General features: G+C 35.8%; 1 protein-coding gene across 7 annotated transcripts in view; it reads right to left on the bottom strand.

Moving 5' to 3' along the window:
• The window catches only part of DENND4C (DENN domain containing 4C), a gene marked incomplete at its 3' end in the record, with an annotated part of 74,973 nt that overhangs the window by 20,005 nt on the left and 28,797 nt on the right, over positions 1–26,171 (bottom strand). For 4 of the 7 annotated variants that reach the window (XM_083817097.1, XM_083817099.1, XM_083817098.1 and 1 more), the window contains exons 3-22: positions 24,277–24,529; positions 23,289–23,358; positions 21,881–22,050; positions 20,083–20,324; positions 19,086–19,152; positions 18,367–18,425; positions 16,919–17,063; positions 16,334–16,509; positions 12,961–13,061; positions 11,292–11,510; positions 10,140–10,285; positions 8,059–8,094; positions 7,679–7,809; positions 6,718–6,850; positions 6,043–6,249; positions 5,246–5,374; positions 4,361–4,505; positions 3,875–4,021; positions 1,562–1,687; positions 624–764 (exon numbers count right to left, since the gene is read on the bottom strand). In XM_083817097.1, the coding sequence (XP_083673223.1) occupies positions 624–764; positions 1,562–1,687; positions 3,875–4,021; positions 4,361–4,505; positions 5,246–5,374; positions 6,043–6,249; positions 6,718–6,850; positions 7,679–7,809; positions 8,059–8,094; positions 10,140–10,285; positions 11,292–11,510; positions 12,961–13,061; positions 16,334–16,509; positions 16,919–17,063; positions 18,367–18,425; positions 19,086–19,152; positions 20,083–20,324; positions 21,881–22,050; positions 23,289–23,358; positions 24,277–24,529 (2,843 nt within the window). The remainder of the gene's footprint in view (positions 1–623; positions 765–1,561; positions 1,688–3,874; positions 4,022–4,360; positions 4,506–5,245; positions 5,375–6,042; positions 6,250–6,717; positions 6,851–7,678; positions 7,810–8,058; positions 8,095–10,139; positions 10,286–11,291; positions 11,511–12,960; positions 13,062–16,333; positions 16,510–16,918; positions 17,064–18,366; positions 18,426–19,085; positions 19,153–20,082; positions 20,325–21,880; positions 22,051–23,288; positions 23,359–24,276; positions 24,530–26,171) is intronic. The other 3 variants (XM_083817100.1, XM_083817101.1, XM_083817103.1) reach the window with 1 other exon arrangement.

Below are 26,171 nucleotides of genomic sequence, written 5' to 3' on the forward strand. Positions count from 1 at the left end.
GCCAACTGCCCTCTTAAAAGTCCCTGCTGTTTTGTCCCTAATCACTGAAGCTGGACTACATTACCTTAGTCAAGGACAAGCACAAAGGTAGGGAAAAAAAATACGTGCCCCAATATTTGGATCTCATATATCCTTGTCTTCCTCATCATAAAGATCCAGAGATGTAAATAAATTTCATATGTCACAAAGAAGATGTGTACTGTTCCCAGATTATACATTGGCGGCAAGGGCCACTGGATATATAATAGAATCATAGACATATACGACCTTTCCAAGATCAATGAGGTTTAGGTGACCAGAATTCAAGAGTAGAGACCCTAATTCTCCTGTTTTTCTAGTATATTACCGAAATACACTCAGTATGGGACAAGGAAAATCTTGATTTCAATCTACTCAACACTACTAATCTTCAACCTTAGAATCCACAGGTACTTTTTAAGTCACCTAAAATGATAATGGTGGGAAAAAAAAAAAGGATAATGGTGGAAAGCACATGTTTTGTAAGACATTTGCACCTCTGACAGAAGTGTTGTTTTTTTTGATTAAATAGAATCCAAGAGGTTACAAAACATTGTAGCACAAGCTCAAAGCTTCAGGAAGTTCTGCTTCACCCAGTGACTCACCACCACTGTTTTTCCTTCCAATGCTATCAAAAATGCCAGATGGAACTTTGACGATACTGTTACCCCAGGCAGGTGTGTCTGTTGGACTATGAGTCTCTATATTCAGCTGTTTATTTTCATCACATTCCTCAATGCAAACGTCTAAAATAAAGAAAATGTGAACTTCAGTTAATGTAACTAAATAACTATATTTACACTGTTATGGAAAACAAATAATCAAACACTGTTCCCTTACCCAGTTACAACCTAAAGAATCAGTCCTACCAAATACTTCCAGCATTTCCTGGAAGTAGTATCTCAGGAGATGACAGTAGTTAGTATTACAGAGAGAGTGCATAGCTGTTCACAAGGTTACAGTGTGTGCCAGCTTCATCCTTCGGTATATTTTTAGCTAAGCAAAGTAGAGCAGTAACAGCAGTTCTCATTTTTATTTTTTTTATGCAGGGCTATTTGTTTAATGATAGCATCAGAGGCCCTAATTGACATTAAGGGCCTAGTAACAGAGATATGAAACGGAGTCAGTAATGAAATACAAAATACAGAAGAACTAAGGACAAAATCTGGAAAGAAGACAGGAGATGATCATATTTTCTACAGTGGGGAAGAGCTTGTAGGAATAAGTAGTGCCTCTTATTAGGCTAACTGGTACAACTTTAAAAATGTTCAGGTGTTTAAATATACAAATTAGACAAATGGAATATAAAATACTGTATGCCCTAGCGCATCTCCAATTTTTTTGATCTATATGAAGTTGGTCAAATAAAAGACTATTTTTATCTAGATATGTTCCACTGATATTATCTAGCGTACAGCAGAAGTCCAGCAGATTCTATCATGTTGAATTTTGACCTTGACAACATTATGTTATTTGTGGTAGTCTAATGGATGAAGTAAATTTATTTTACAAGTCTTCGTCAATATAAACATGCATACTTAACCTCCTATTAGCTCTTCAGCTTTAGAAGAAATGTCTTTCTTCATTTGTGTTTCAGTTGCAAGAAGACTATCTCCGTCATCCTTTAAAAGTTCATCCTTGGATCCATAGCCCTGGTCTGACTGACCACCTGTTCAAAGGAATACAAACACTTGCCTCCAACTTCCTTTCTAAATCTTTTATTTTTCAATAAGAAAATAAGTTTTTATTTCTACTGAAATTCATTTCTTTCATTCTGTTTTGCCACAAAAGTTCAGAGTAAGAATCACCAAAATGTCTCATCTGTGTACAGATCTACTTGGTGATGTTGACAGCAGAGATAATTAGTTTTCAATGCAAACTTACTTTTTTAATATACATTAAATTATTGTGGTGTGTTATCCCCCCCAGAATAGTATAGTGACTGATTAATTTTCCTGCAGTGTATCTTCCTTCATCCCTTTCCCCTTTCATCAACATCAAATATTTCATTGCTGTGCAAGCTAAATTCTCAACATGATCTACAAAAGAAAGTTACACATATACAATAGTAATCAAGTCAGCTTCTAACAATGAATACATCCATGAAAATTATTCTACTATAAATTGTGCTACATCTTTGTGCTAAGGTACAAACTATAGAAGGTGACAGAAAAAAAGCAAAAATCTGTATTTTAAAAAAGGCTTTCCTCCATGATAGCATTTACATTTGATAGCTATAACACATTCTTTAAAAAAGTAAATAACTTTTTTTTTAACAAAAAAAAATCTACCAAAGAAAACAAATCAAAAAACACTCTTTTTTTTGTTAACTTTTATCATAAGTGATGCTGTACACGCAAAAATACACAACTACTATAAGGGACATATCCCACAGCAGGATGTTAAAACATGCCTCAGAGTACCTATTACAACACCTGACAGTATTTAAAAAGATCGAAGTGTAAGTTACTGAGTATTATATGAAAAGTATTAGAAGGATCCGTAAAACTTGAGAGACAGACATTATTTATCTATAGTATATATTACTACTTATTTTTACCAACGTAGAGCAAACGTAGAAAAATTAAATTAAAAAGTCTAAGCAGTCATCAGTTAATGAATTTGTCTACTGTGTAGGATAACCTTTTATACACAGAATTCACTCTGACATTCTTTGGTCCTTAATTTCTCCCTATCATCAATTCAGTGATGTTAGTCTCTGTGGTTTGCACTGAAGTGAAAATACCCTATCAATAAATGGGCAAATTACCTGCAGAAGTAACATTCAAGGGTAGAATTAATGCACACGTGCATCCACGGCTTCACACCATATAAAGTCTGCACCCCACACCATGATAGTCAAGGACAAATGCAGCACCCGAGAGACGGCAAAGAGCAAAAAGCAGAGCAACAAAGAGCAGAAAGAAGGAAAGTTCAGTAATCTAGGCAGGCATATCAGATGAAGAACAGGAATCAGACTCAAAGTTATCTTTAAAGGAGGACTTGAGATATTAAATATCATGAAGAGTGTGTAAGAACCATTTGTACAGTAAGTGTTGAGGTAAACAGAAAGGAAGCTTAGTTGAGACTGTGCACAGGTAATATGTAATCAGTACTAAGGCAGACACTAAGAACCATGAATTTTGTATTGCTATCTCAAGTAGTTAACTTTCTGTGCACTCTTTTCACTCCAGTTTGGCCTAGAAGAGTACATGCCAAATTCAGTTTTTCCCCAGCTTATCAACTGTCTTTCCATTCGTACAGGGTGCCTTATATGTGGTTCTGATGATTTTTGTATTTATTCTCAAATCAGGCAAACACTGGTGAGAAGCCTGAATATGGCTCTTAAAAGCATGGTTTACTATGACCGAATGTAACATGCTAATTCTAGAAACGCAAATTAGACCATCCTGGATCAAAGGATGATCAACAAAGAGCAACATTTCAAAACATTAGCTTCTAATCACCTCAGCAACTTTCACTCTTTAACACTGATGAAGGTTTTACTCACACAGACTATTCATTTCTATGAATAAATAATCATATGCAGAAATCGAAGACTTATGTCAGAGGCTTTATGCCTTTTATAATAATTAGCACAAAAAGTAAAGTTCATGAGACCACAGCAAGACATTTAGCTTAAGAGTACTTCTGCTACAGTTTACTCTAAATTACAGAAGCTGCATGAACTGTGGTAACGTAGAGACTGTATTTCTTCACATAGATCAACTCCATGCTTCATTCTCTACAGCCTCAAGAGGGGAACATGGTGGCAGTGGAGGGGAAATCAACAGGAAAACAGAAAATTTTGCCTTTTGGGGGACTGTTAGTAGTGAAACCCAGCAGAATCTAGTACCTGTGCTAGAGTGATTATCATTGGAATCAAGCCTGACTAAGTCACTGACGAAGAGAGTGTGCTCCCCACTGTTAGCATCATTAGAACTATCCACGCTACCATGGCTCACCATGTCCCCATCACTTCCACCCGTGGTATTCCGCAGAGCTAAAGACATGAATGAGAGCTGGTTAGTAAGAGAGGATTTAAAATTTCAGATCTTCAAATACATCTAGCCTCTTCAGACAACAGTAAATACTTTAGCTTGCACATATAAAATGCGAATATGAAATTCTAGCAATAGAACTTAGACAATTCATTCTTCAGTGTAGGAAAGACATTGTAAGACAAACAGTCTCAGCATCAAGCATCAAATTGACTATTATCAATTTTTATACATTTAGGAAAGATGTTCTACTTGTAAAAGCCAGAATGTTAGGTGCAGTCCTTCAGAAAGCAAGTCATGCTCTCGTTCAGCAGAAAAATTCATTTCACCTAACTTATTACCTGAGATCACAGGTACTCGTGGGCTCTGCGTTGCTTTCTTTAGGCACTGCCTAAATTGTGCTGTGCCGCGAACTACATTTCGTACCTTTGTCCACAGAAATATGCCACTGCGGTTACTGCTAGGCCAAGGAGACTCTAAGACTGCCTACAGAGAGAGACATTGCAATAACAACACAGTAACAAATTTACACTAAGAAACACAGTACAGTGAGAAGCTTCTCTTTCCATACTCAACAAAGGACATTTCCTGCCAACAGTGTGAAGAAGGACAAATATTAGAGTTTTAGCTGTTCCCTTTTATCCTACTGCTGTGGATACACTGGCTGAGTGGCAACTGACTATGGATCAAGTTTTCCTTAATTAAAGGAGACAGATCTTATTCATGCGATTAGTGTATGGTAGGAACAAAAGACCATAGTAGAGATTCTTCTGCAATTACTTTGCATAGTTTACTATGAATTTCCATTAGAAAATTACAGAAACATGGAAGCAAGGAAAGCATGAGGCAGCTACTTCAACTAACCTAATCCCAATCTTCACCAGTCATGGATCCTGCGACCTTAAAGGATACACCTAGGAAGAGATGGCTGTGACATGGAAGTAACTAGACAGGTTCAAACCTTGGAAATGGAAACACTATAAATGTATTTCAACAGAATTGTTGGTTAGACAAACAGCACAGGAATGTAAAAGTAAAAAATGTAAAACCATACGCTGTAGGTCAAGTCAAGTGGAAACTTGTCTGAACTGCTGGCTTGCCCAACAGATACAGCAAATTCAAGTGAAGAGCTGTAATAAACAGTCTTCACATCATGCCATAGGACAAAGGGAATAAAAAGGCAAGGGAGACATTGGTCCAGTATCCTTTGCCAAAATTTCTCCTACCTTATTGTAATAGCCATAAGTGATAGCATTTGGCTGTATTCCAGCATTTTTCATTTCGAAGAGGACTCTCACGGCCTGAACAGGCTGACCCCAGAGTCCACAGAGTTGCATCACAACTCTGTAGCACACCTGACAAGATACAGAAGTCCATAGATTAACAGATGACAAGGATTTTCAAACAGCTTAAGCTCTTCCCAAATTTCAGACAAGTAAAAGAGAAAGCCATGTGAAAGCAGCTACTCAACCAACAGCCAGAAGAGGGAGCAAAAATTAAACAGGAAATTACACAAGCTGAAATAACATCAGGAGTCACAGACAAGTGCTTATTTTTTTTTCCCCACTTGGCTTTTCTGTTTGCGAAATAAAGGAGGGAAGGAAACACCCACGCAAAAAAGTGGGATAACTTGCTTCTTTGTGTCTGCGTATACTACTGCAAGAATGGAATGCTGCACACAAATCCATTATCCCTTCCTTCACTTCAGTATGATTGCAGAGCATTAATTCAAAGCACATTTTAAAAACAGAGATATTCAAGAACTGCCTTCTGGAAGAAGTCTGGAAGAAGATGAGCAACACTAAGTTGGATTACATGATTAAGCTGATGCTATGTCAATGATAAAAAAAGAAACGTTTCTAGTTGTCTTAGTTAAGCAGACTTCTGTAAGACCATTTTGATGTAGCTTTAAAACAGGTCAAACTGTGAGAATGCTTAACCTGCTGTTGGCAGTGAAACACCCTATATTTGCACTTCGTCGTCTGCTCTGTGCTCATGGTAATGATATTTTATTCAGACTTGCCTCATCTAGTGGTTCCACATCAGTTTTCCTCATTTTAATTAGAACATCATATGCCTGCTGCAGTGCTTTGACCTTGGGATGTGCAACTCTGATGTAGGCTGGCAGACAAATAAACCATAAGCTGTAACTGTGACTGTAGAGACATTTAGCCCACTGTGGGGGGCTTACATAATATTTCTTGGCTAACTTATGGGCTGTTTTTATTTCCTGTAAGGGTGAGAAAAAACAAAGAAGACGAAGATGGAACAACCAGAGCCTAGAAAACATTACTAACTCAGATACTAAGCTATTAAAAGTAGGCATTTAATAACAATGGACAAACACTAAACTGCCATTCTATTCTTAGCACCCTCTTTTGAAGGTTCTCCACAAACAAAAAATAGGATCTGAATTAATCCCTCCCGCCTTCCCCTCATTTTAAGCATTCATTTTAATTTAGTTTTGTTTTATATCATGGCCTAAAGCTTAATGACTAGTCTGACAATAAACTTGTATCTCAGATGCTAATTTGTTGCTTTCCATTTCTTTTCCTGGCAAGTTTTGCTTCCCAATAGTTACACATAGACCTAGTCTCCAACAAAGTAATTTGTAGTATAAATAGGCAGCAGTAATTTTATCAAAGAAGCTTAATATCTTTCAGTGTTCACACAGTGATTATGGTAAGACTTATCTGACCTGTTTTGTCCTCTTTGCCATGAGTGCTGGACTATTTGAAATGCTGCTTCCAGCTGGGTGTCTGCTGAAGGACAGCGTGAGTTCCTGAGGCCTGTCAAAGAGCTTGAAATCTAGTCGTGGAAAGTTTTTATAGCTATATAGATAGTTAAAAAAAAAAAAGGAAAAAGCTTTTTATATATCTGCTGATACCAGGAAAGCCTTACAAAGACAACTTGCATGCAAAGAACTGATAAACAGGAAAATAAAGGAACCAGGGGATTTACATGTATGTTTATAACAAGATACTTTTAATTCTGTTCACAAAGATATCACAAAAAAGAAGATGCCTTGGACATTAAATCTCAGTAGACCATGGATATAAGAACCAGACCACCATCCACACCACGTAGGTCTGGGAAGCACTGATGGTAATTCGTAACAACAGCTGGAAACAGAACCTTCTTTGCCTCCAAGAAAGAGGAGGAATAAGCATAACCACAGTGCATGCAACTCCACATTTCCTGCATAGGGCTGAAAAACACTGAATGGAAGAAGTCTGAAAAGTGGAAAGGGTGTTTTTTTCTTTTGGTTCACCACTTGCAGATCAATAGTACTGGGCAAATCCATTACCCACCCCCTGTCATTCACACACTGGAACATAGACTGTACTACAGTTCCTACAAAATCCACATAAATGGCTCAAAGAAAGATAGACATTAAATACATGTAGCAAAGCATAACTACAAAGTTGGCAAGTAGTTACTAAAAATTACAACCAAAAGGTACTTGCCCTCAAACATGCCCACACAAAATACTTCCAGGCCTTCAGAAACTTACTGGAGTCCAGGCAGATCACATCTTTTTAAAGATGTCCTTACCTTTTATTAAGGTAAGTCTTGTGCCAAGCTGAAATATCTGCCCTGCTCAACATCATAAGTGTTCAAGTACTCCAGTTTCTCTACATCAGTTGATTGAACTGTACCTGTATTTTGGTGCTCGGTCTTGTCCATCATCAGGGGGAGGTTCTGGTGGCATTATAAACACTGTGTGTTCACTTTTTTGTGACTCATCAAGCTCAATCAACCGTGCATCTTCAACAGAATCTATGTCAACCTGGAAACAGAGTTTGTAATCTGAGTCCTGAGTTTAGCTTTGGGATAAAATGTACATTTTAATATTAGCTATATTAAAATATATGTAAAAATATACTGTTTCTGTTCTTGATTTTATACATTATGCATAAGCACAATACATAAAATGTATTGTATTTGTTATCAATGCTCAAATATCAGTTTTATGGCCCGGTCTCTTCACTTTTATTACACTGTAAATTATCTCTGAACATATTGAGGGTCAAAGTACCTTGTCGCCTTTTTCTGTTCCTTTATCTGGAAAGAGCTAGGAAAAGAGAAAAAAAGGCATCAGAGTTTATTCTCAACAGAAAAAGATCCCAAATAATTCTATTACAGCCATGTGTTTTACTGAAATATTAAATGAGTAATACCAAGTTTTCACATTAAAAAAGAGAGAAAGTGCTTCCAGAGTAAATACTTACCTTGCTGAAAGCAAGAAGAGGTAGTTATCAGGATGCTTGCAATCTGTTAACATTATGGGCTAAATACAAAACCTTAAATCTATTAAAAAACTTTTAACTTAGCCTAGTTGAAAGAAACTGCTTTTTGCAGATATTTTCACTATGACAATTTAAGTATACAACACATTAATAACTTGCAATTATATTAAGTTATCAACATTACTAAACAGAGCACAGTCTAGACACATACTGGAGATGCACACCCCCTACTAGGCAGAAAGAAAAATAAAGGCAAGGATACTTTGAAACATTTTTTTTTTGTGATCTGTTTTAAGCGGTATTTTGATTGGAAATGATACTGAATCAACGAGTCATTCTAATAACAGCTTAGTGCAAAAATGAATGTTCTGTCCAGAAGGCATCATATATATGCACATAAAAAGTATATAAAAACCTCTAGCTCCTAAACTTTATCTTGTGAACCTGTCATTTTGCAGATGAAGTTATAAACCTAATAACTTATGTAGCCTAGAAACATGCTGAAGAGACTTGGCTTCAAAAAAACACGAATGGATTACAGCAATCTTTCTCATATAAAATACACACAATGAAATGAGGTCTTATCTTTATAAATCAGTTCTGACCACAAGCCTGAGCACTAGGTATGTTTTTATGTTTAAAGTTTGTCATGTGAAGTTTGTCATGACGACACCAAGTTAGGCGCGTGTGTCAATCTGCTCAAGGCTAGGAGGGCTCTGCGGGAGGATCTGGATAGGCTGGACCGATGGGCTGAGGCCAACTGTATGAAGTTCAGCAAGGCCAAGTGCCGGGTCCTGCATCTGGGGCACAACCCCAAGCAGCACTACAGGCTGGGAGAAGAGTGGTTGGAAAGCTGCCTGGCGGAGAAGGACCTGGGAGTACTGGTTGATAGGCAGCTGAATATGAGCCAGCAGAGTGCTTAGGTGGCCAAGAAGGCCAACAGCATCCTGCCTTGCATAAGAAGCAGTGTGGCCAGCAGGGCTAGGGAAGTGATTGTCCCCCTGTACTCGGCTCTGGTGAGGCCGCACCTCGAGTACTGTGTTCAGTTTTGGGCCCCTCGCTACAAGAAGGACATCGAGGTGCTCGAGAGAGTCCAGAGAAGGGCAACGAAGCTGGTGAGGGGTCTGGAGAACAAGTCTTACGAGGAGCGGCTGAGGGAGCTGGGGTTGTTCAGTCTGGAAAAGAGGAGTCTCAGGGGCGACCTTATCGCTCTCTACAGGTACCTTAAAGGAGGCTGTACCGAGGTAGGGGTTGGTCTATCCTCCCACGTGCCTGGTGACAGGACGAGGGGAATGGGCTAAAGTTGCGCCAGGGGAGGTTCAGGTTGGATATTAGGAAGAACTTCTTTACTGAAAGGGTTGTTAGGCATTGGAATGGGCTGCCCAGGGAAGTGGTTGAGTCACCATCCCTGGAGGTCTTTAAAAGACGTTTAGATTTAGAGCTTAGTGATATGCTTTAGTGGAGGACTTGTTAGTGTTAGGTCAGAGGTTAGACTCAGTGATCTTGGAGGTCTCTTCCAACCTAGATGATTCTGTGATTCTGTGAGATGGCAGTGGTAGATAATTCTAAATTAGAGTGAGGCAGATTACCGTTTAAATGACATTGTGTTAAAGTGTCATGAACTGGTATTTCTCACATTCTCTTACAGCTTGACATCCTATAGGGCTTTAATGACAGACTCCTATATTAACACAGAAAATGATGACCATGCAAGAAGACGAAGGAAGAAAATGATTCAGCAATAACAACCAAGAATTCCCGTCTCTCACACTTGTTACCAAGGGCACCTGCCTTTACGAGTAAAAGGCAGGACAATAATAAAAAAAACCAAAACAAATAGAAGCATGATTTAATTTAGTATGTTTTTCACCTTTTCTATGCAGTCATCAAAAAATGCCAAGCCAGTATCCTTGTCACTCACAAAACTGCACTCTTCAATAAAGCTGCTGAATATCTGCGTTTTGGTGAGATGTGTGTAGAACTTCGTATAGGCACGGTCTCTACTTTTTAAAAATCCTGGTTAGAAAAGAAACAGAAGTAAATACTAGTCACAAGTTCCATAAGAAACTAAAATATAAAGTGTTAATATATAAAATATTGGCTTTATTAGTATAAACAACTACTTATCATCACTTGCATTCAGAAGATTAAAATAACTTTTTTTTGTATGACTTCTTCCACACAGTTAACAATACATGGCATGCAGTCGCCCCCATGTTATCACATAATCTGTTTGCTGATTTGTTAACTTTTTATGCACAAAAAAGGAGAATGTGACCTCATCCAAAAGCAGAAGCATTTTAGACAGTAATAAAAAAAATCCCTTTCCACTATCCTAGAAGGTAAACATTTATGACTTCCAAGTGTTGAAATAAGAATCCCATCTCAAATCTCTCTTCTAGCTAATTTAAAACAAAACCAAAAAAACACCACCAACAAAAACAAACCTCCCCCCCCCAAAAAAAAAAACACAAAAAACCACCCACCCACAAAAAAGAAAAAAGCAAACAAACAATCAAACAGACAAAAACAAAAGAAGACAAGCCAACAGTGACATTCTGACACTCAACTGATGAACAGATATGAAAAAGTCAAGGTGATACGGTGAGTGATAAGGTGAAAAAAGAATAAGATGGCCTTTGCCAACTATCATTTTGTTATGTTTCTGAACGCTGCCCAGTACTCTTTTATTTTCCCATGTATATCAAAAACATTACTTTGCTCTTCTTCATTGGGCTTCTGGCATTTTTGCTCCATACAAATTGAGAAATATTCTTTAATTCCCAAGAGGTGCCCTTACGGAATGTGACAAGAAAACAGGGCATCCCCCTATTGAAAGGCAACTTTTCTAATATCAGACTTGTTACAAAACAGGATTCTATTTGTGTGTATCAATATTAATCAACTTCAAACAGCTTGATTTTATATAACTGCAATTCCAAATATTGCCAAGAGTTGCATAACCAAAGGAAAATTTGGGTTAACTCCAATGCTATCAGCAGTTTATTTGTCTCAACCTCACCTTGATGATCAAACAAGGAATCAGCAGCAGTTGCTTTATTTGAAGGTGCCTGGGTGATTGGTTTGAGGAACGTTCTGTAACCCTTTAAAATAGATGCCATGAAACGTAGGAAAGCTTCCTGGATCTCCATCTCAAGTTCTGTCATCTTCTTCTGCCAGGAGAAATCTGCCTCAATAGGAGTCATCTCCACGGCTGAGCCTTCTGGAGTTTTCTTGTGAACTAGCAAACAGCAACATATACAATCCTGTATTAAAATGCAGCATAGTTGGATAGACAACATTTGCAAGATGTTGAATATGATTTTTTTTTCGTTTTTATTTCCCACATTTAGAAATTACTAACACTGTAAATACATTCTCTTCTTGTCCTGTTATTACTTTCGAGTTGATCTGGCCCATATAAAGGGTAGTTATTTCAGGAGTTGCTTATGTGTTTTTCTAACTTATCAAGGCCTCTGTGACCTGAGAAAACGAGCATTAACTTAACTGAGATTCTGCTATCACATTCCCAACTAGACGTTGTCTTTCAGTAATGCATCAACACAAAGGATTCTGTTTTCCCTGTTCTGCTGATTACCTAAGATTGCACATCAAGGAAAAAACAGTGCTTTAAAATATTTTTCCAGTGAAAATTTTAACATTTTTGTATACCAAAGGATGGAAGGAAGCAGATGACATAAAGAGTTTATTCTTGGCCTCTTAAAAAACAACAAAAAAAAACTATCAGGTACTGCTTCACCTTTGAACACATAGTTCCAGATTTTTGTTATAATATAAATGTAAATAATAATATAAAATAATACAGTTAAAATTGGAATTCAGTCTGCAGCATTTACGTATGAAGTAGAGTATCATGCCTGGCTGATAAAACCAAAAAAACAAAACAAAACAAAAAAAAGCTGAGGTTTTCTAACAGACTAAGTAAACGCAATCTGGAGAAAAAAAAAGTAAGAAAGAAAGAAAGGAAACTGAGGCAAGAAAGCCCAACTCCTAATTAATACATTTTCTATTTTCATAGTTTACCAACTTTTTTTTTATATCTGTTATATACCCATGAAGCTATCGTTGTCTCCTCTATAACAACACAACTGAACATACTCAGCACAAGATTGTCTTAAAGATCCTGTCTACAGACAGATAGAAGATATACCTGCAGAATATTTTAGTTACAACTTTGTTCTTACCTTTCCAAGTCATTAGTATGATGGTCAGTTTTTCCTCTTCCTTTTGAAAATACTTTCAACATTTTGCTACTTGATTATTTTTGTAGAAAAGTCAGTATCTGAGATATTCAACTGTATCTGCACGATACCTGAAGTATTGTGCAGTATCTTACTCAAACACTCATTTCCTTTATTATTTTTGATCAGAACTATGAACATTGTTTATGCTGAGATCCAAAATGTGTTTCTGTTGAATCCTTGTTTAAATATAACTTAATCATTACTAAAGGCTGAAAATTCCCAAATTTGAGGAAGTGACAACAAATAAAAAAGTCTAAAAAGATCTACACCACATGTTACAAAGAAGTCCTTACATTTATATGCTACTTATAATTTAAGACCTGTAGATGTGTATCAGAAAATTTAGTAGTTTTCTTTTAATATTTACTTTCCCTGCTTTAGGCAGTTTCTGTTCTTATCCCTTCCCATTTATTTTAGATATTTCACCTGCTGCCAGCTGTGGGTGCAGTTTCTTTAAGGTGCTGAGCAGACTTTTACATGGCTTCTTAGGAAACTGCTTCCAGTTTGTGCTCTTCTTATCATCTGATCTAAAACACAGGGGAGGATAAAAGGATATATAAAATACAGACCATATAGAAAAGAATAGCTTCCACTGGCCTAAGTTAATTCATTTTCAGAAAAAGGAAATCATTTTGAAAAGAAATCTTGTCACTGTCCCTATTTGTCATAAATAATAAAAACAATAAAATGGAGTGACATTAACTCAGCACTTCATTTCCTCAGAAAAGAGCAGTATAAATTGAGTTGTGGGTAGTTTTCTCCAATCTGGAAGGAGGACCTGTACTGAGATCTAATTTAGACTTTTTGGTTGAAGTTTCACGTTGCTGTCTTTCCTTTCAGAATCTGTACCAGTCTCAATAATATAATCTGAGCACACTAATCTGTATATGATTACTAGTTTATACTATTGTAAGCTTGCTGTACTGCTACTGACACAAATAAAGGCAGTTTGGAATACCACATGAACTTAAATTTCTGTAAAATGCCGGAAGACCAGTCAGGTAGCTCTGTGCTCATATGCTTTATAGTCACTGTCACATGTCTATGACAATTAAGTTCCCAATTCCAGCTTCAATCAAAGGCTACCAGGGACTAGAAAGTTTGGAAATTCAGTTTATAATTTGGAAATTATGTGGTTGATTAAGCAATGGGATAAACTGGTCTGAAGGTATGCTCATCTTTGTCAGAGGAACAAAAGATACACTGCCAGACCTCATTTAACAGATGAATATAGAGACAGAAGGGAGAGAATCACAAGAACTCCTAAGCTTCTTTGTGGGAGACAGAAAGTGGAACAGAAATTCCCTAATGTGGTGTACAGCAAACTTTGATGCCACAAGACCTAATCAGTTATTACTATTTGAGCTGATGCTGTCACTGTCACATTGCACTTAGCATCAGTGGAACTGTTTGCTCAGTTGGCAGACACGTAGTTTTCTTAAGGAGGAAGTATACATTTAAAGTATTAAAAAATAAAATGAATTAATGAATTAAAAATAATAATTTTAAAAAAATGCATGCTTGCGGATGTCATCTCCTTTTTTTTCCCCACCACAACAGCATGCCAATGAACAATATAAGCAGTACTGTTCCAAAAATGCAAGAAACACACTATTATAAAAATAAAACCACCTCTCAAATTTGCACCCAAAAAGGCTACTTTCCTTAATCAGCTTTTGATGTTACTTTCACAGAGATGGTTGAAAACATCCAAGAAAAGACTTTAAGGAAGATGCTGAATGAATAAAAGACATTCAGTTGTTCTGGCAGTAAATGAAGTTTCAGTCTATCATAAGGAAGATACCAGCAAACTTGCCCTAGAAAGATGCCAGTCAGACAGACTGACGTACTAGAAAACACTGATTTTTTCAAATGTTATTCTTCTACTATGCAGTCTTTCACAGTCAGCAACAGTGCTATTAAATGCTTTAACACCTTAAAAATATAACATTGCCATAGAAATAGAGACGGGCAAAAATAGCTTTGCATAAATAAAACAGAATTCTAAAATACTACATTATTAGTAAAGATTAATATTCTATATGATCTTCAACACAAATTGCTTTATGGAGATTTGATTTTACCTATATATCTCCAAAATGGAGAAATATCCTCCTTTCCAGGTTAAAAGAAGTTTTATAATGCAGGTACCAACATATCTCATTTACTTGAAGTCAAATGTTAAAGATGTTCAATTCCTCTTAAAGTCAAGTAAGTAGTATAGATGAAATGCGTCCAAAATGGACAGCAAAAGACAAAAAGATCAGTTAGCCACCGAAAAAGAAAAGGACTTAAAAGACACTAAAGGAAAAGGTGCCAGAATCTTTTCAGTTGTAGATAAATAAGACATCAGCCACTGGTAGATTTTTAGTTCAGTAACTAGTACCCAACTTTATCTTTCTATGACTCATTCCAACAGAATCTTTACAGTCTTCTCTCTCTACTAAATGTACTGTTTTTATCTACTTCGTTTTTTGTTTTTTTTTTTTTCAACCCAGCCATCAATTTCCATTCTTCTTATGGAAAAAAAGAAAGATTTTTCACTGCAAAGGATATCTTCACATAAACAAGTTATCTTCCTTGCATTTCTTTCACACCTGTTACAATTATTCATTTGATGGCATAATATTTATATACAATGTTGAAAATGTTTTTTTGCAGTGTTTTTATTGGGGACCCAAGAGAAGAAGAAAAAAGACAAAAAATATGAATACAATCTACTCTGTTGTTTACTCTTTTCTTTGATGCTATTAATAACACAATGCATTTCAATAACTTAAAGGAAGTGTTTCAGTAGAGCATCACAGGAAGGGTCCTTCTTATGCAATGAAAAGCATGAAAGCTTTCAACTGACCCATAGATCAAATGACTTATTTTGATTCAAGCTAGTGAAAATGAAAATCAAGAGTTAAAGTGACACGAAATGATGTAAGACTATATTTTCACACAGAAAAGACACACATTATTTGGTGATGTTTACCCTCATATAGCTTACATCCCTCTAATTTTGATCTAATTACTCTAAAAGAAAAAGATAATTTATGAATTTAATAAATCATTTGCAAATCAGGTATTTACAATCCCATTTCGATTTATTTCAGAAGAAATTTATTCTAGATTAGCCTCTCCTACAGAAGTTGTAAAGAAACCCTTCATGCAACACTCAAATTTATTTAAGACAAGCATTCAAAACATAATTAAGTGAAAATATTTTAAAACAAACATAGGCAATAAAAAATGTTTTGCTTGCTTGATCTGACTGAGAAGTCAGATCTTGTAACTTAAGAAATTATTTTTTATTTCATTACACTGACAAAAAATGTCCTGAATTTAAGACAGCTTCAAAAGCTTCATGAAGGGTCCTGAAACTCTCATGTTCCAACCCAATATTCAGTGAACACAGGCAAATCAAATTCTGAAGTGGTGGATCAAGGTGAAAATGCATAAAATGGTGGCACAATAAAAATAAACCGTTCTTCCTCTATTCTAGCTTTTGTCCCATTTCCCTAATAATCAGTATGAGAAGTGAAGGAAAAAGAAAACAAACACGCATTATCATTTCAAGCAATATCTTCAGCACATTATTTATTTTTTAATTTTATTGGCAGCCCCAAATGCTGACCCTTGACTTAGTAAATTTCAAGTCTCTATGAAGCATTAGAAGCAAGATGAAGAACAGAGGATAGGCAGAAACAAAGCCATATTCAACGAAACAGTTTTTAAATAAAGTTTGCTCTCTCTCAAGTAGTTCAGCAATTTCTCCATCTATAGATAGATGTAAAAACCCCATAGAACTTACATGTACACCATGTTTGTGTCTAAGTCAATGCACACAATGTCCTGTGGTGGATCATACAGATCAAAATACCGTGAATCAACTCCAACAATAAATGGAACAGGTGCACTGAGTACGGTGGCCAGAGACAAAGGACATAGGGGGATATATGGACATTGCCACTGAAATGGAAATATCATCTGAAGGAAAAATGAAATGAAATCAACTCATTAAAACAGGACAACAGACCTTGTACAGTATGAAACAGGTGAATTTGTTACATGCAGCATGTTGAAACTAAATTGCTAGGAACCCTGTTACTGTCAAAAAAGCGTCTTCAACTTTGATCACTTGTTTACAGTACATTTCTTACTATCTATGCAAACTTACTATCTTCTTACTATCTACTATTTCTTACTATCTATGCAAAAGCATTGATCATTTCAACAATTACAATAATTAGACATGCTAGAGTGATTTAACTAAATGCTATTGCTAGGAAAAAATGATGATTTAATGCATCAATCATTTTAACTTACAAATGCCTCATAGTAATTACGGTGTTTCCAACAATTTCCCTTGCTGCTGTACAGAACCCTTTGTACTTACAGCTACTACAGCTTCAGCAACTCCTGTCAATACAGCTGGTCTAAGAGAATGAAGGAGAATCTTGCCTTCTAATAATACAAAGAGTAGCAGGGTGGCACAGTTTTCTGGTCCAAGATTCATGAGTAGAGTACTGAAGTCTGCTCCACTAAGGGGCGGGTGGAAAGGAGGGAGGGGGAAAGAATGTTACAGGATTTAAACATTAAAAGTGAGAGTGAGGCACTTGTTGAATAATTCTTAGATTAAATTCAAAAAGTTGAATAATTCTTAGATATTTTACGTGCGATAATAACAGTATTTAATAGCTACTACCTCAGTAGGAGACTTGTACTGCAACAGAAAAACCTAAATTCAAAATTACTGTTACAGAAACATATGCCATAATATGCTACTGCTAACTATGTGGTTTATGGCTCTCTCATATATGCACGGGTACCTCGTCTTCCTAACAGTAACACAGATCTAGCTAGTTACCAGCTAATCCAAGCACAAAACAATACTATTAGTTTCATAGGATGAGTTACTTCAAGAATAATGAATTACAGTATCTAATCTTAGTATCACTATATTAAATTCTAACACTAGTCAAGTAGAAAATAAATAAATAAATCCAGCATTCTGATACCAATATGCATTTAGTTTCTACAGTTTAACCTCCATTTCATTTCTTTGGACACTATACAGGCATTTAGGAATTTTAATGACATCTGTAAGAGTAGTAGAGGGGTGTAAAATCTGTCCTTAAAAAAGTAATTACATGTTACTTTGTAATTTGGTGGCTAGCTGCAATTTTTCCCTTAAGTGGCTGTGTAACAGCTGTGATTTAAACATAGGATCCTTCTGCATATACAATATTATATATAACATTTAAGGAAAAAAATGTAAAAAAGGGTGAATTTTCTTTTTTTTTTTTCAATTAAAAACAAAACCAAAGCAAACAAACAAAAAATCATGTCATATTCATAGGGAACTCTAGCCCTGAAGGTGTTATCCACAGAGATTGCATCAAGCCTCAATCACAAATATTAAGTTATAATTTTGAATTTTCAAAATGTTTGTGCACTTGGGCATTTATTGATTTCACATAATTGCTTAACATATATGTCTCCCTTGGAACCAAAAAGGGATAAATAGATCAAGATAACAAAAAGTCTATCTATGGTATTTTAAAAAAAGTGTTTACTACTTATATTCTAAAGATGTAAGATACTTAAATACATGTATTATTTCCTTACAGCCTCTTTCTTCAGGATAATCAGTAACACTGTTCTTTCATAAGGGACAGGTCTATGTCATAAAAACAACACTGTCTAATATTTCAAATACGTATTGAGCTTTCTGTTTATAAGATCTATTAATATTGAAATAGTGTTTGGCTTTCTTCTATGCTTCATTTCTATTTGCCTTGCGATGGCTCGAGTACAATATGTTTAAAACATTGATAATGGTACCTTAGTGGTAATGGTGTAGAAACTGGCTGAGACAATATTAATGCATCATGGGCAGAAAGCTGAAACACAAAATAGTTCATGATTGGCAAGAACAATTCCAAAGTTAGTGAAGTAAAATATTCCAATGTAACTACATATCCATAATATAATAAAACTCCTGGCGGACAGAGTCACAATGTCATGCAAGAAATGTGAATCAAAAACGTTTGAAGCTTTTGTTCACTAAGTCAACAGAGCTTGTATTAGTCACCAAAATAATTCTCAGAAGTTACAAGAAACAGTTTATGACTCATTGTTGAACATGTAGCTACTGCTAGGTGATTAAGCAGAGATCACAAGAGAGAGCGCCCCAGGGGACTAACATATGAACCACAGTACTTAGTGGACAAGTGAAAGAAAGATAGAAAACAAACAACCCCCAATGGCACAGTGCGAATGATGTCTATAAAATGAAAGACCAATATATGGCAGAAATTTCAAAAATGCAATTAGGACGCTGCTGCAGTCTGTACCACCCAAAATCTGAAATAGCTTACTTTGCAAGGTTACCCCAGGTTTATAACAACGTAAGAGAAGGCTATTTCACCCATCTCCTCCCATCTCCCTTCCAGCAGTTGGATATTCAAAGCTGAGTAAAAAGCCTAAAAGAAGAATCCAGACTTTCAAAGGCAAAATGGAGTATTATGATAATTAAAAATGAAAGTAAATGTTTTGCCTACTTGCACAAGAATTCTTGGCCTTTGTGGTGAAGGGAAAGGTATATTGTGCATAAAATGGGATATGTGCCTGAAAAGAAGATAAGATGTTAGAAAAACAGCATTGAGGACTAAACAGGGACTGAAAACAATGTCACATTTTGGATTTTGTATGTACCATACGTTATAGAAGTACAGTTACAATTTATTTACTGTTTTGATAAGTTTAGGAGCCTATTTACACAAACTGAAGAAAGAAGCCTCACTCACTCACATTTCATGAGTGAAAATTAATAGTGGCAGCTTCATATGTGCGTGCAAAAGTTAAGAACACACTGGCCTTTAGGCAAACCATGTAAAAATCTCTGGTAGACTGTAAAAATCTCTTCATGTTACAGAGTTTCTCATCAGGCTTAGCCACGAGAAAGTATATGCTTCACTACCAGAAGCCAATGCAATTTTGAAGATAACAAGTTTTCAGTGAATTTTTTTTTTTTTGAATCCCATACAATGAAAAGCATCCTCTATAAAGTTTCATATTTTTATACATACATATATATGGGGTGGGGGAGCAGGGAGGGGAAAGGGGTAAGGGAGCAGAAGGAAGAGGGAGAGAAACAGAATTCATCTGCAGTAGTTGCAGAGCTTCAATATAGACACATACACACTGCTAATGCAAAGAGTCCCTGAGCTTACATTTAATAACCTAAAATACAGGACTGCAAGTACTGGCATGTCTCTTACAGCTCAACCATTTTTCGTGTCTGACAAGTATAAAAGAAAATTACACAGGCTTGAAAAATTTTAACAAAAAAGCAATGGTAAAAATCTGCAAAAGCTACTCATTAAACAGAAGAAACTACGATTTCTCTCAGTGCAACCAGTAACAATGTAAGCTGTACAGGGCAACCAAGATAATGGTGGAAATGCAGCACTTATGAAAGTGTGACATATATATAAGATGACCACTTGAGCTGATATAACCATCTTTACACGTTAGCTTGAAAAATGTTTTACGTACTTTTCAATGGGAAGAGGATGAGGTCCAGAGACAGACAGTTTGTAGATGAACATAAGGAATTTTCGAAATGCTTCAAAGAAAGGCCAATGTGAGAGAAGGCAGATACATTTATTAGAATTGATGGACTTGGAAGTAACCACTTTCCTCTCTACAGCTGTCAAGAGACCCAGCTGCAATTGTTGCTTTTCTGTTAGCAGCTCCCGGGGATAAGGCTCATAAAACTGAATAGCAGCACCATAAACCTAAAAGATGAAGAAACACAACTGAGCAGACTCAGTATTTAACAGCAGTTTGGGTTACAATTTTTGAACTATTCATAAGTCATTGGTGTCTGCACACATAGTACAGTGGTTTTCTTAGTAGCTTGTGAAAACTATTTTTCATTTATATAACATACACTAAGCATCCTTATAAAAGAAATGTTAAATATTTTGGACTCTTGTGCCTCTCTTCCTTTTTGTCATGGCACTCAAAGTATTTATACTCAGTAAAATGAAAGGGAAGGAACCAAACCGCATTCCATAACAAAACCCTACCTATTAACTGTTACTGGTCAAAAAATCACTTCACAAAATGACTGTATGCCGTAACATTCTCTTATCTTTACCACGCTAAACAATAAAAATTATTTTAGTTTTGACTCTATTTTAATCAAACTAAACAGGGACCAATCGTTTCTAATATTCTTTTCTTTCTTGCATAAGTTTCATAACTGACTGAATTATTCTAGCAAGTTCAGCAAAAGGAGAGCAGAAAGAGATGGATACCAGAGCATATGTTATTTCTGTGAAAAATACTGGCAGCTACTGTATTCACCCTTGCAAATGAATTATTAATACCTTGGAGAAACACTTTTTCTTGTTTGGCCATAGAGAAGTATATAAACTTCTCTGATGGGGGACTGAGACAGAGTGAAAGTTAAGTTGTCATCATTAACGAGGCCAAACTATTGTTTATTGGTCACAGACAGCTAACCACATATTACAATCACTTACTCCCTTTTGTAGTTCACACACAAGTGCACAGTTGGCAAGCTGAAGCAACAGCTGAGAGACCAACCTCCAAAAAGCACTCCCTTGTTTTTATCAGGTAGTGTTAATCCTGGAGTCTTTGTCTGCATATAGCAGACACTAACTTCTTACACGTGGGCTGAGTCATGCAGCACATTTTTGTTGCCTGTGGGTGCTGCTGGGCTTTGTAAAGATTCCACGGACTGTTGGTGTTCTAAGTTTATCAGTTCATGTGAATTCAGACAGCACCATTAGTTGCAGGAGATCACCAGTTCTTGACCACCTTTCACATACTGCCTCTCAGCATGTAGATTTCTGCTCTTCTCTTGTTTTCTGATAACCATCTTCCTGCCCATACACACAGACACCTGCACAGCCAATTCATACAGATTCACACAGAACCAGCTTTTGATGTGATCATGGGAAAAGCACAACTACTTCAACATTTCTAACACATGGTAAGTGAACTTCACCTTCACATGTAGGCTACATTTCAGTTGCTGGAAAGTTTTCTTGAAAGAACAGAGAAATCCATGCCTTGTGATTTTAGGTTTGCTAAGCATATAGTTCTGCTTATATGGGTCTACACAGCACAAACTCTTCCATCTACTTCCTGCTTTGGCTTACCTCTACCTCATAAGAACACTTAAGACATACAGTTTTAAAAGTGAAATATTTAACAATTTCTTTAGTACTATTTATCAAATACAGAAGAGATGATGCCTATTTTATCTCCTTATCAGACATTTAAATTAAAAGCAAAGAACAGTCACAATGTGCAGCCATACCTTTTCTGCAGAAGAACAGGTCAGTACAAACGTTGAGAACACTGGTAGCGGATATTTGGTTTGAGGGTCCCAGCATTCAATAGTAGCTCCCATAGGAAGGCAGAAGAGAGGTACAGATTCTGACAATGGGAATGACTCATAGTTCTCTTGAGGGTATCTGAAAATTAAGCCTTTGTTATGGGAGAAGTAAAAGTTAGTGAATTTGCTCTGGAAGCCCTAAATAATGTAAGCTATATATTTTCCACAATACAGAGATACGTCTGTTGCTTATCTGGACTTAATAACTTAAGATTGCATCCACAGAAGAAGAAAGTCTCTAATTTAACAGTGAGACTAAATCATCCATGTAACAATCATTTAGAAATTGTATGTGAATGCTTAACATTTCCTTTCAATAACAGCTCAATTACCAGTACATAGTTAAAGCTTATTACTGAAGATTTTGACTTTAAATCAGTCAGGAACTTGTCCTATTTAAATGTGCCATTGAAACAGATTTTATTACAAAGAAATTCCTATGAAGAAAGAGCTAATTATCTATTGGGATAGCAGTACAAGTATCTCCACTGAAAAGAGGATGAATTAGGTCTGTATTTTCTGCTGAGTTAATGTGTTCAATCTAAACAAATTGTTACCCCATTTTCAGAAGTACATTTAAGTCTTCCTTGTAGAAAATGAGTCCACAATCATCAGTTTACTTCTGCTGTTCAACCAACTTTTTTAATGGTACACTGACTTTGTTATTCTGTGTGTTTCGCTTCTACTTAATAGTTTACTCTAAAAGGAACTTATTGCATTTAACGCTCAGTAGAAACTTTTGGAAGTTTTTCTTGACTTCTGGAGGAAAAAAATCTGTGGCAATGCATTAAAATTTTTTAAAATCTTTCTTTTCCTTTATGTCCTTCTCATTTATTGCTCAAAGTATTTTCACATTCCTTTAATAAGAAAGGAGTGAATAGCTCTGGAGCTGAAATAAATGAACACATTTAAATTTCCAATTAAAGACACTGCATTAACTGTGAGGCATGGAAGGAAATATGAATAAGGTTGATTGGAATTTTCAATTACTCTTCCTTCTCCTTCACCACCAACACAAGACACAAACTATGAAGTCATTTGTTACATATGAAATGCCTGCTAGACTTTTCATTTAAACTCCTAAGCCACCTAACCTGTCATGATACACACTGAGTTAATACAAAACAATGCTGTTTCTATTAAAGCTTTTTGTTCGTTTGTTTTTCCTGGAAAAATTGAGGAAAGCAAAATTTCAATTTCAATTGACATGCTCTATGAAAAGAATTTTGACAGACAACACTCACCTTTTAAAATTTTTATTTGAATTCAAGAAGGTATCTGAATCTTTTATGTTAACATGCTTAGACGGTCTGCTTCTAAAATTACTTACCAGCTTTATATGCTATGGAGTTAGAAGCTGGCACAGACTTCTTATAACAAAGGTATACACTGGAACCCCACTGGAAGACACAAATTTCATCTTGGAGCAAAAAAAGACAACAACAGGCACCACAGAAATCAAGTATAAGCATTTGAATATACTCCCACTTACAAACAGAGCAGAAATTTAACTAAAATATGTTACAGAATAAAATTACTGTTTGGCTGCTGAGTGCATTTAACTCAAGGAATGTAGAATTCACCCTTTCCGCATTCTTAGAGATTACAGATTTACATAAAATAATCATACCACCACACTGTTCTTTGACTTATTTCCATGTAAGAACAGGGAAAAGTGAAGCAGATTATTTGCAGCTTTCACACATTACATTTTCTCGGTTATACAAAATGAGACACTCATGGGTAGTGAAATTCTAAACACCTCCAGTGTTTAATTAATTATTTAATTCACTGGAAGCCTTTAACATACTTCCAGAAACTGCCTACTTGCATAGTCTTTTTGCAGTTTGCCTACCATTTGAAAAAAATCATATACTTCAGCCCGAAAGAAATAAACACAAACCAGACTAAATACAAGGAAACATTAAAAAAAAAGTGTAAGCACTAATTATCGTTCTTACATATCTTTGTAACATGGTCTTAATAATAACAAAGAAAAAAAATTTTGTTTCATCCTAGGAGTATCAGCATCACCAAACAAACAAAAATCCTAAAGAGTACCCAGACATGAATATGCAAACTAAAGTAGTAATCACTTTTGAAGGAAATTCCTAACACAAAAGGAAAAAATCAGTGTAACACAATACAAAATTGAAGTCTCACACGAGGTATATAGAATGAAACAATTATGATGCAGCCATAGAACACCATCTTAACAGTGCTGGGAAAAGTTCAAAGTGTTCCTCCTCCTCTTTTTTTGTTTGTTTGTTTGCAATTAAAAAAAAAAAGGTAAAAATACTTAATACTTAAATACTCACCATACCACAATTTAAATTCTTATCAACTTTGCAGAATGTATGAGGAGGGGTTTCTCCTTTGCTGGTAACAATAACACAGATATCTGTCACTGCCAATGAATTTTGAGGTCGTATTGGAGGAGCCCTTCGATATGTGATAAAGATCCTCTGAGAAGACGTTGAACTATTATTAACATTAGCACAACGACCATAAGGAGTAGCTTGAATCACCTCACAGCCTGAAATGATACGTTCCTTGCCTTCATACAGAACTCTGCAGACAGGAAGGAAGCAAAATATTACACACATTCAGGTACATATGAAATTATTTAGGCAAATGTACAGAAATAGTCCACTTGGTGGCAATTGCCTAGCACAACAGATCCGAGCATTTCTTAGAAATTATTTCCATCACTTAAAAAAAAATTTAAAAAGGCAACAACAATAATAATAAAATTAAAGAAAAAAACAACAAAATATAAAAGTCTGCTTCCCACATCAATTTTAAACTAAACTACTCGGGGAAAAGGAAAACCAGTAAGGATTTACGTTCGTAGTTTGGCTAACATTTCTTAGTCTATAACAAAAAATAAATAAAAAAACAGACACAAAAATAACATTTTGGACTGTAGAAAAGAAAGAAATAATAACTACAGTTATTCCTGTATTCCTGGAAACCAGAATACATGATACATGCCCGTTCTGCACCATTTACATGTTATCTGGATTTTTTTGGCCAGATCACTAGATTAGATCTCTATATTTGAGGTATGGGGCACCCACAGCTTCTCTGGACAGCTTGTGCCAGTGGCTCACCACCCCCATAGTGAAGGATTTCTTCCTAACATCTAATTTAAATCTCCCTTCTTTTAGTTTAAAACCATAACCCCTTGTCCTATCATGTTTAATCAAAAAAGCTTTTTTTAGCTTATACAGATCCAGCAATTCTCAGAATTTTCAAAGTAATACACCACAAAGCTTTTAAAAACCCCTTGAAGATTATTGACCATCTTTAAACTAGAATATAAAAACGTGATTTCAGAGAACAAACATGTATCTTGTCATAGCATTGAGGACATATGTTGGCTACAGCCCTAGAATTCTTTAATAAAGCAAAAGGAATCACACAGGTTGGTACCTATCAGGCTGCCATATAAATTTAGTCAGCTAGTTAATGCGGGACAATACCCTTCACCTTCAACAATTTTTTCAGTTGTAGATTCTTCTCCAAACATTTTTGCTACATTTAAAACAATGTGTAAACAGTATGATCTTTTTGAACCTGAGTTAAGTGTTCCTGAACTACAACATTAGTTTTAATATACTACTCCACTGGTTTGCGATACATTTACAGAAAGTACATGTTATCCAAATGACTTCCAAGCCACATACTTATCTGGAAAAAAGATGTATTTTGCTCTTCTTATTGGGCTGCCTACTTTAGCAAGATAAACAAAAAACAAAAACAAACAAAGAAACAAAGCCACGTGCAGCTGTCAGGTCACCTTCATTCATGTGTCTGCATAAACAGTTTACGTAATCACTTCACATCACTGCCTCACATTAATGACGAAAGCATATTAACAGACCAGTCTCCAATGTCAGCTTCAGTTAAAACACATTAAATCTAAATAAAACCGATTAAAACTCAATAATTTAAAGGTATTCCAGATCCATTTGTAAGCTGACAGCTTTTGAGAAGGAACACCATATCAATTAGACAATTCCAGCAGTTCAGTTTAAAAGGTTTACAAGTACTCTCAGAAAGATGTTTAAAGACTGTAGAATTTCATTTGTGCAAATACTTCTAAAAGCTAAGGGGGCTGACCAGTTTTAAAGGCTGCAGCAGTGGAATCACCTCCTCTCAAAAGCAAGAATAAAAAAAAAAAAGCAGCCCTCATCTCTACACATACGCC

The sequence above is a fragment of the Anser anser genome (genome assembly GCF_964211835.1).
Source record: "Anser anser genome assembly, chromosome: Z".
NCBI classification, from domain to species: domain Eukaryota; kingdom Metazoa; phylum Chordata; class Aves; order Anseriformes; family Anatidae; genus Anser; species Anser anser.